This window comes from Cyprinus carpio, chromosome B3, assembly GCF_018340385.1.
Source record: "Cyprinus carpio isolate SPL01 chromosome B3, ASM1834038v1, whole genome shotgun sequence".
In the NCBI taxonomy this organism is placed as follows: domain Eukaryota; kingdom Metazoa; phylum Chordata; class Actinopteri; order Cypriniformes; family Cyprinidae; genus Cyprinus; species Cyprinus carpio.
The window spans coordinates 37,477,924-37,488,453 of record NC_056599.1 but is presented as its reverse complement, the minus strand read 5'-3'; the positions used below and the strand labels follow the sequence as shown (position 1 = coordinate 37,488,453).

General features: G+C 36.9%; 1 protein-coding gene across 1 annotated transcript in view; it reads right to left on the bottom strand.

Annotated features, from left to right (window-relative positions):
• Positions 1-780: 780 nt before the first annotated feature.
• LOC109113237 (serine/threonine-protein kinase/endoribonuclease IRE1-like) overlaps positions 781-10,530 on the bottom strand; it is a 31,144-nt gene continuing 21,394 nt past the window's right edge. Inside the window, exons 15-22 of the mRNA XM_042720946.1 lie at positions 9,710-9,899; positions 6,485-6,584; positions 6,151-6,350; positions 5,133-5,280; positions 4,902-5,029; positions 4,295-4,418; positions 4,044-4,111; positions 781-2,726 (exon numbers count right to left, since the gene is read on the bottom strand). Of these exons, the coding sequence (XP_042576880.1) occupies positions 2,334-2,726; positions 4,044-4,111; positions 4,295-4,418; positions 4,902-5,029; positions 5,133-5,280; positions 6,151-6,350; positions 6,485-6,584; positions 9,710-9,899 (1,351 nt within the window). The 3' untranslated portion in view covers positions 781-2,333. The remainder of the gene's footprint in view (positions 2,727-4,043; positions 4,112-4,294; positions 4,419-4,901; positions 5,030-5,132; positions 5,281-6,150; positions 6,351-6,484; positions 6,585-9,709; positions 9,900-10,530) is intronic.

The following is a 10,530-nucleotide window of genomic DNA, read 5'->3' as shown; positions in this document are numbered from 1 at the left end:
TTTATGCTTTAACAAACTTGAATTAAGTACCAATATAGAATTTACTTCTTTTCTTCTTTTTGCCTAAACTACCTTTTGGATATAGAAATTACATTAGTTTTTCTGTTGTATTTACTTACGCCATAGAATCGTTTTATCAGTGTATTAGACTGAATATGTATTGGTCATCAAACACGATTTTAGCTGTTAAAACATCTAAAATATGAATTATGAATTAAAGCACACCAAAATAATAACGCTGTGGTCCACCTGCATCTGATCAGTTTAAAAACCTTTTCATGTTTTTTCAGGTCTCATGTTTTGTGCTAATCATCATTCTAACAATAAAGCAAAACAAATGTACACCTTTTTGAGGTGCATGTTAAAGGAGCAGACTAAATAAAGAAAAAAACTCCCTTAATACCTGTTTATTAGTCATAAATTTTACGGCAAAACAAGTAGCCTTTGTCCAGTGTTCAGTTATATTTTTTCTTTATCTAATCATCATTCCACCTGTTTTACATTCTATTTTACAGTAGTGAGATGTGATGATGTATTCTTATGCATTTTCCTAGAGTATACACGTAAAAAAAAAAAAAAGGAATATGGTGGTAGTTAGTAGTTACTGTTTGCACCAAGTATTAAAAAAGTGTTTATATTAAGTTCAAATAGTGATAGATGCTATTCTCACAAAGACTAAATAGAAGTAACGTTATATATAAATAATTTGAGCAATGGTGGGTGAAAATGAAAATAGCCTTTGCCAAAAAGGTTGACTATTTGCACTCATAAACAACTTAATTGGCATTGCACAATAGCAGCTTTTATTAACACTACATGTAAAAAGGCATCACTGCATTTTAATTTTTTCCCTCAAAATGTGCCATTTAAAAATATTGGACATTAAAAACATGTAACATTATAAAAGCTCCATCTGGAATATTTCAGGTCAAAATGCCATGCACGTTACAATGCTGTATATGCACTGAACAGCTGACCAACATCAGACCTAGGAGAGACATTTTTCCTGGTATATCCTAACAACATAGATTCTGAATCAGGGATCCATTAAAAAAAAAAAATGCTGAATTATTTTCCTACATAAGAATCACCTGAAAGCTACAACTCAACCACACTATCCAAAATCCAAGGGAATGAATTCATACAGTTCTGCTGTATGTTTTGCTGAAATATACCAAAATATAAAAGTGCAAGACTGAATGACTGAAATTATGAGCACAATACAGGATATTAAATTTGTCATGAAAGTACATCCAGAACTTTTGAAAGCATAATACCGGTAATGTCACACAGTTGGTTCCATATTAGAGACTTCGAAGGAACAGTTCACCCAAAAATTAAATTCTGTCATCATTTATGTCTTGTTTCAAACCAGCATGCATAGAAGTAGCCCATATGGCTTGTGCACGGTTTAGCTTCCCGAAGCCATACAGTAGCTTTTGCTCACAAATGTGATTTGTGCTTCCACATATGATAGGTTATAACCAATGGTCTTTGGCTCCACTGATGTCAAATATGGTATGATGTCTTTGCAGGACATATCTGAATGAGAATTAAGAAATGCAGTGCAAAGAGAGATAATCAGTGAATAATAACTTGAATTTGCATGCTTCTTTAGATTATTCTGCACACAAGTTGACTACTTTATGATGCTTTTTGGTGTTTTTGGGGCTTCACAGCAGATTGTCACTGTAAAGAAGAGAACGGTGAACATTCTGCTGTTCCGTGGGAAGCCATACATGTGTGGATAACTAAATGATTCCTCTCTTCATTTTGGTTGAACTAGTCCTTTAACAGTTTTCAGCAGCAAAGACAATAGGCAAAACCACAAGCATTAGCTTCTCCTCAGGACCAAGTCACACTGCCCAGTGTCATTTAAAAAGGCACAATGGCCACTTCAACTGATTATCAATGATCAAAATATGTACAAAAATATAAATTCAATAGCATGTTCTCTCTCACCAAGCACGACTCAACATTGCACAGTAGAATTTCTTGCGTTCACTTCAAGTGTTTAGCAAAAATCCCTCGCCTTCCAATCACATTATACTTGACAAATGGAATGAATGACTGCAGAGTTTTGTGAGCACACCACTGACAACCCAAACCATCTTTTTCAGCATCCTCCAAATCATCTTCTCCAGGAGTCTATAAATAACTCAGACAAGAGCTGTTGTCTAAAATGGGCATCGTAAGGCACTAAAGATGGGATGGCGGCCTGTGGTTAGACAGCCTGGACACTACAGGCCCAGACTGCTTCCACACAGAGAGATGGCTTATCCCTGGAATGTATCCGAAAAGGGTCCATCCATCAAGGGCCCATCTACTTGGCATTATGGAGCTCCAGTCTCTTGTGTGGACAGTGTGGGTGGCACCGGGTCTGTCTGTATGTGCTCTGTGGTGATCTCAGGTAAGACTGCCATTTCAGACAGTTCATGTGGAGCTGCTGATATCTGACTGGACGACGACAGGCCTGAGGGCACTGATGGACTGCAATGCTGTGTTGGGGGAGTCTGTGGCGCACATTGTGCTACTGTGTGGTGTGTGAGCAGTTCAGAAGCGTGGTAATAAGGCAGGAAAGGTCGCTCCAAAGCACAGAAACGCATGGCCAGATGTGTGTGCAGCAGAAGAAGAGGGAAACGGGAGGTAAAGTACAGGACAAATTCATCTGGAATGGATCCAAGTGTTTCCTGAACTTCATCGGGTAACTCTCGGTAGTGGTGTTTCTATAGGAAACAACGTTGAAATAAATATGAGACAATTTGTGCTTAAAGGGTTAGTTCACCCAAAAATGAAAATTCTGTCATTAATTACTCACCCTAATGTAGTTTCAAACCCGTAAGACCTCTGTTCACCTTTGGAACACGAATTAAGATATTTTTGATGGAATCTGCAAGCTCTCTGACATCCCATATACAGCAAGTGTGCTTACACATTCAAGGTCCTGTTTACGTCGTTTACGCTTTGATCTTAACAAAAACAACATACAACGTGGTGCAGCTGACACAGAACAGCATACGCTGTTTACGTTCAGTGGATACTCTCCAAAATGGTGCTTGGGTGATGAGGAGGAGACGAATTGTTGAATAGAATAAGGTCTTTTTTTTCCTTTTGTGTACAAAAAGTATTCTCGTAGCTTTGTAAAATTACGGTTGAACCCGTGATGTCACACTGATTATTTTACCGGTGTCCTCGCTATGTTTCTGGACCTTGATCGTGGTAGTACCCTTGCTGTCTATGGAGGGTCAGAGAGCTGTCAGATTCCATCAAAAATATCTTAATTTATGTTCCTAAGATGAACGGAGGTCTTACAGGTTTGGAACAACATGAGGGTGAGTAATTAATGACAGAATTTTCATTTTTGGGTGAACTATCCCTTTAAGAGAAACAGGAGTTTAATCATGTGAAATGTTATATTTTCGAGATGGACTAAAACTTCTGTTTTTGTTTTGTATTTAAATATACAAATCAATTATTGCAACTGCTTGTTTAACAGTATTTTAGATTTTTTTTATCATCAGAATTCAGCTTGCTCTACATGTACAAGCTGACATCAAAAATGTAAAACATGACAAATAGAAATAACTAACAAAACAACTACATTTCATTTATTACAAAAAGGAACTTAGTGTAGGGATGAGAAGTTCAGATCATTTTACTGACTCTCTCGTTCAATCTCGTTCATCAAAATGAACAAATCTTTAAACAAGTCATTTAGTTTATTTAAGTGGTTTTAAATGTTATCATTTTAAAAGCCAAATTCCCTGAACACATCCACCTATGCAATCTTTAGCATATTCTGAATTATGAAATCATTATAATACAGCCAAAGATAATTTACAGGGAACATATATTACTTTACCTTCCGAGTCTTTCGTTCATTTGTCACATTACAGACGCAATGAATGGATCGTTTATGACCCATCACTGGTTCCTTCAACTCTCTTATGCTACTTTTCCATTAATATTGTGCATATTATCTGCTGTAAATACTAGATATTTGTGCCGAGTATCAATAAACTGATTTTCTTTAGCAAACATACCTTGTTTCTCATGGCACGTAAAAGATCTCTGACCGATCCGCCTTTGTATGAACGAAATTTGCGAAGATCTGAAGAGCAACAATTTAAATTTGAATGGGTTGCAAAGCAAACGTTTCACATTAAAGATTCAAACAAGAATAAAACTAGATAATCATGACAGAACAGCATGCACCTTATCTAATTACAAACTCTTAGAAATAAAAATGGGTAGAAAAAAGGCCAGCAGTAAGCAAAACTGCAGTAGTGTTTACCTGTCTGTAGAGGCACTGTGATATGTTCCCTCCAATCACCTTTGACAACCACCCGTCCTCCTCTCTCCAGCTGTCTCACGATTGGTCCATCTAACGGCTCCTTCTCAATTCTATCACTCACATCCTGTCAGTGCAAAAAAAAGAAAAAAAGAAAAAGAAAAATCTGCCATTTATTAGGCATTCTAGAAGAACCTCCTGTTATTTTTCTTTCAGCTTTAGCGGAGTTTCTCAGAAAAACTTAATAAACATAAACTGTTTACATAAAATTGTCATACTTTAGAAATAAATGGCCATTTTTATAACATGATTTTGTCCCTCTGGTTTGAAAACACTGTTTTAAGGGGTGTGTGTCTATATCTGTATATAATTTAATCACAGTTTAAATATCAGTTGTTTTTTATGCTACTAAAAGAAAAAATAAATTAACGCGGCATGTTCTGATTGACTGATGATCCGATCTGTTTGATCGGCTCGCGCTGCTCGCATGTTAATGCCAAGTGTAAATGCAGTTTTTGTTGATGTGCCTTCTGCTGTCTTCTTGGGCAGGATACTGTTTGCAGTAGATGCATTCAAACCTGATTAAATAAAGAAGGACTGACTAAGTAACCTGGAAGAACTGCAGCTGTTTTTCCAGACTCCAGAAGAAGGGATGCTTTAGCACTCTGTCTGCTGAGGGTCTCTTCTCTGGTTCCATACTCAACATCTGCTCGATCAAGTTTCGGGCCACAATATCTTCTGCAACAGCACAAATTATCACATACATGATACAAAATTTGACAAACTGACCCAAAATGAGCTCTGGTGTTTCTGAATGCATAAAGATGTCTTTCTGTCCTACCATGTCTGTTAGCGTCTAAGTATTCCAACGAGTAGGCACCCAGCAGGATGTTTGCTTGCCGCTGCAAGGACTTTCCAAAGGGGTGGTGGCCTTCAGATACCACATAGTAAAACACACAGCCTGCAGAGAAGATGTCCACCATGCAGGTCTGAAACATCAGAGGTGAAACTGTGATTGTCTAGCCATTGACAAAACTCTTAGTGCTTCTGACATGGCTTTCTGGAATACTGATGGCCAACGCAGGATTCTGTAGTCATGTATTTCTGTATAATGACAGCTAAACTGTGTAACTGTTTCATGTCTCACTTGTGACTTGTGCACTTCCATTTTTTTTCTCACATAAATGGCAATCAATATTTAATGTTTATCTATCTATTTATTTGGTAAGTAGCTATGTAAAAATTCAGTCAGTTATGTTCAATGTCATTACTGCAGGAAAAAAAAAAAAATCCTTTTAGGACAAAACAAGACCCCTGATCACCCTGTCCCGTCCTTGTTAAATATTTCTCCCTGTTGGTTTTAAGTTATATAAAGCTCAACAAATGTTCTCTTCATGTTTTGCTGTGCAGGAGTAGAGTGTAGCTGATCATTTGCAATGGGTACTGCTAAAGATAACGTTTCAACTCATTGTCTATAATTACCTATAAGTTCCTGGGTTGTTGACTGCATTAATGTTATATAACTTAAAACACATTCTTCATGTACTGTTACAAAAGTTTCAAATGAATAGACAAAGAGAGCAAGACATGCTATTGCTAGCGTAAGAGAGTAGTTTCATATACAAGACTTGCTTTAGGAATGAAAAATTCATGACATAAACATATATGTTCTAATTGTGCTATTTCAAACAGAATTTGGAATGCTGAATTATTGAGAATTTGGTCAAATTAAATTATTGGTAACACTTTACCATGATTTTTAATAACTATCTGAACTATCAACATTTATAATCTGTATATATTATAATCACTATAATATTTATAATATTTAAAACACAGTCTGTTTTCTGAGCTCTTACAGGGTTATGCTTTGCATCCTCACTGAGCACTTCTGGAGCAATCCAGCCCTCAGTGCCTGGGACTCCAGACTTCCTGCTGAAGCTGTGTCTGCCCACTGCCAGCTTCTTGCATAGGCCGAAGTCTGAGATCATGGCCTTCACACGCCCATGTGTGTTCGGCATCGACACCAGGATGTTGTGTGGCTTCAGATCTCTGTGAACTATCAACCCATGAAAGAGTGTTACAAAAACTTGCATCAAACAGATTAAAAAAAAAAAAAAACAGCACTTCATGAATATTGATTAATTCACCTAAAATGCAGACTATATTACTGATGTTGCGAATAATGGTTACCTATATTAAGTGAATGTAAATGAGCCAGTCCAGACATGGTTTGCTCTAGCAGTGTCACTGGCTCCAAACCGTGGCGGTCAAAATCCTTTCGTTCCACATACTAAAAGTAAACAATAAAATATAAATAAGTAAATAAATAAAGCATTATTAAAATTAAACTACATTATAATTTTATATTATACAGTACAGAATTTCTTTCTACTATCTGTTAAATTACAAGATGCTTGCTTGGGAACATTCTCAAATCATGCTGGATAACATGATCATCAGATGTTGTCCATTTCAGTTCAAGTAAATTATTAGGGTTACATTGATAAATTCCTTATGTGATAAATAATAATAATAATAATAAAAATAATAATAATAATAATAATAATGCACTTTATTTCATGGCATGGCGCCTTTCAGAACACCCAAGGTCACCTTACAAGCAATATATATATATATGCATAAGACAAACAACAAACAAGCCTGTATAAAAAGATATGTCTTAAGATGCGTTTTAAAAGTCAACAAGCACTCACTATTGCGAACATCGAGGGGAAGAGAGTTTCAAAGGCGGGGGGCAAAATAACTAAAAGATCTGGCACCCATAGTAGTAAGTCGAATCCGAGGTACCACAAGAGAAATTGAAGATGAAGATCTAAGTGCACGTGAAGGAGTGTAAACCTGGAGAAGTTGAGTAAGGTATTGTGGTGCAAGATTATGAAGTGCCTTTTAAGTAAGTAGCAAGATTTTGAATTCAACTCTATTTTTACTGGAAGCCAGTGCAATTGCTGGAGAACCGGAGAAATGTGATCAGTATCAGTATATATACACGAGCTGCAGAATTCTGAACCAATTGAAGCTTATGCAGCAATTTGGAGGGAAATACCCGTGAGAAGAGCATTGCAGTAGTCTATACGTGAGGTGACTAGTGCGTGAATGAGAACTGCAGTATTATTATTTGAAAGAAATGGACGGAGACGATTAATATTGCGCAAATGGAAGTATGCAATCCATGTGATATTATTAATCTGAGCTTTAAAATATAGTGTGCTATCCATAATGACACCCAAACTTTTAACCTGAGAGGAAGGACAGATTGCAGTATTGTCAATGTGTAAAGAGAAACAATTAGATTTATACACAGAAGTTTGCTGAAAGCCAGTCTTTAATTTCAGCTAAACAGCCTGACAAAGATGGCGGAGGAAAAGAAGCGGTGGGTTTGGCAGACAGGTCAAGTTGGGTGTCATCCGCATAATAGTGAAAATTAATACCATATTTCCTTAAAATATCACCAAGAGGGAGCATATATATAATGAAAAGAAGCGGGCCCAAAACAGAACCCTGGGGAACACCAGTGGTGACTATAGATATTCTTGAACTAAAACCTTTTAATTGAATATGCTGACTGCGTCCAGACAGATATGACCTAAACCAAGACAGAGCAGTGCCAGTAATACCAATGGAAACTAACCTGTCAAGAAGTATGTTATGTGAGACAGTATCAAAGGCAGCGCTCAAGTCAAGAAGGACAAGTATAGTTAAAAGCCCAGAGTCAGCTGCCAACAGTAGATCATTGGTTATTCTGACAAAAGCGGTCTCATTGCTGTGGTGGGGACGAAAACCAGATTGGAATTGTTCATACAAGTTATTATTGGACAGATGTTCATGAATTTGAATTGCAATACACTTTTCAACTACCTTAGAGATAAATGGTAAATTTGAAATTGGACGAAAATGTTCAAATTCAAATGGATCACCCTGGTTTCTTAAGTATGGGTGTAATAATAGCAGATTTAAGAGATGGAAATTCAAAACCAGAAACAAGTGAATCATGAACAATTTTAGTAATCAACGGCAAAAGGGCTGGTAAACAAGCTTTTACTAAAGGACTTGGTAGAGGGTCTAACTGACAAGTCGAAGATTTAGATTTATCTATCAGACCCACTATCTCTGAAATAGAATAAAATAATAAAGTTAGAGAAAACAGAGTGGGGAGGTGTGTGAGTGATAGACTGACAGGAGTCATTGTGAAGAGTACCAGTAAGTAATTGCCGATGTACATTTTCAACCTTAGATGTAAAAAAAAAAAAGTCAAAAAGCAATCACATAAGTCAGTGAAATACATATCAGATGGCAAAGAATCAGGTGGTTTCAGAATATTGTTTACCACCAAGAAAAGAGACCTAGAGTTCCCATTGCTAACTCCAATTACATTGTAGTAGTAATCGGATTTAGTTTTAGTCAGTGCATTTTTATAATTTTGAATATGTTCATCATACATTTCTTTATGAAAAGTAAGGCCAGACCTGACGTACAGCCATTCTAACCTACAGCCTTTAGTTTTAAGTTCACGCAGTTCAGGTGTAAACCAAGGAGCTGAATGTACAAATGAAACAGTTCGAGTTTTCACAGGTGCGAATTCATCTAAAATCATGTTCAGTCCATCATCGTAATATTTTACCAGTTCATCAACAGTAGTGAAATCAGATTTACTGGGAAAGATGGCAAGTTCATCAGCAAAAGTAGGCAAATCAATGTTCTTAATATTCCGAAATGTAATCGGGTGCCACAGGTTTACCTTAAAAATAGCCAGTTTGGCACAAATTGACACCAGAAAGTGATCTGATATGGATAGATCAGAAACAGTACAATCAAAAGGTGTTATACCAGAGCAGCAAACAAGATCAAGAGTATGCCCCTTAGTATGAGTGGGCAGTGTATTAAATTGTTGTATACCAAAGCAATCCAAACATGATAAAAATTTGCTTGTAAATACATTATTGACATTATCTGTATGAATGTTAAAATCACCCAGAAGGATAACATTTGAAGATATGGAACATGGATAAGTCAAGAGTTCAGATAATTCAGTTAAGAAGGCATTATTGCTCTTGGGAGGGTGGTACAAAGTTATGAGGATGGTTGGAATCGCACCACTGATTTTTATGGCAATTGACTCAAAAGAAGAATATGTAGACAAAGTTAACTGAGATACTTTCAATTTCTTTATATAAAGTATTGCTAGCCCCCTTCCCTTCCTGTATCACGAGATTTACAAACATAACTATATCCTGGGGGAACATGAAAAATGGTCAGTGAAAGGAAAAGTTTTTGTTCTTGTGGTTTGACATTTTAAATAAATCCTAAAATGCATATTTAAATAAATTATTGCAATATTCAATTTGGGTTTTTAACCTGAAACACCAATGACATGTCATGTTGTGGTGTTTGTTATACCTCTTGCAGTGTGGAGCTACACAGCTCTATGGCAATGTACTGAAACTGACGGTCTCTCTCAGTGCAGAAGTAACGAATCACATTTGGATGCTCGTCTGACTCGCGCAGCAGTTGAACCTCACGGTCGGCAAAGCTGAAGCATTCTGGGAGAATCCTCTTCACAGCCACTGGACGGTTATCAAACTGACCCCTGAAAATACACAGAAATCAGAAAAAATGACTCAGATGACAATGGTCATTCTCTGGAAGATTAGGCCATTTCTAACAGTAGCACAACTTCTTTTCCAGGTCTTTGTGACTGTCACTTTTAGGCTGGACTACTGCAATGCTCTTCTGGTAGGACTTCCATCATGCACAATCAAACCTCTACAAATGATTGAGAACGCAGCAGCAGAACTGGTCTTCAACAAGCCCAAACAAGTTCACGTGACACCTCTTATCTCTCTCCACTGGTTACTGGCTGCGGCTCACATCAAATTCAAGATATTGCATATCAAGATATTGCTTCCATACAGAACAGCCACAGACTTTGCACCCTCCTACTTTCACTCACTCTTAAGAGTCTACATCCTCTCCAGAAGCCTGAGATTGGTAAGTGAGCAACAGCTTGTGGTACCATCACAGTGAGGAACAAAATCCAAAAGTGCATCCTACTGAAAAAAAAACAAACAAAAAAAAACCTCTATGCTTTCACTTTTTCTTAACTCCTTCCTATTCTAGCTTGTACTATCCTGAACGATCCCTGAAACTTTGTATTACAGCTACTTCTCATGTTTATTTGCCTCTTTTTGATGAATCGCTTACAAATTGTATTCCATATT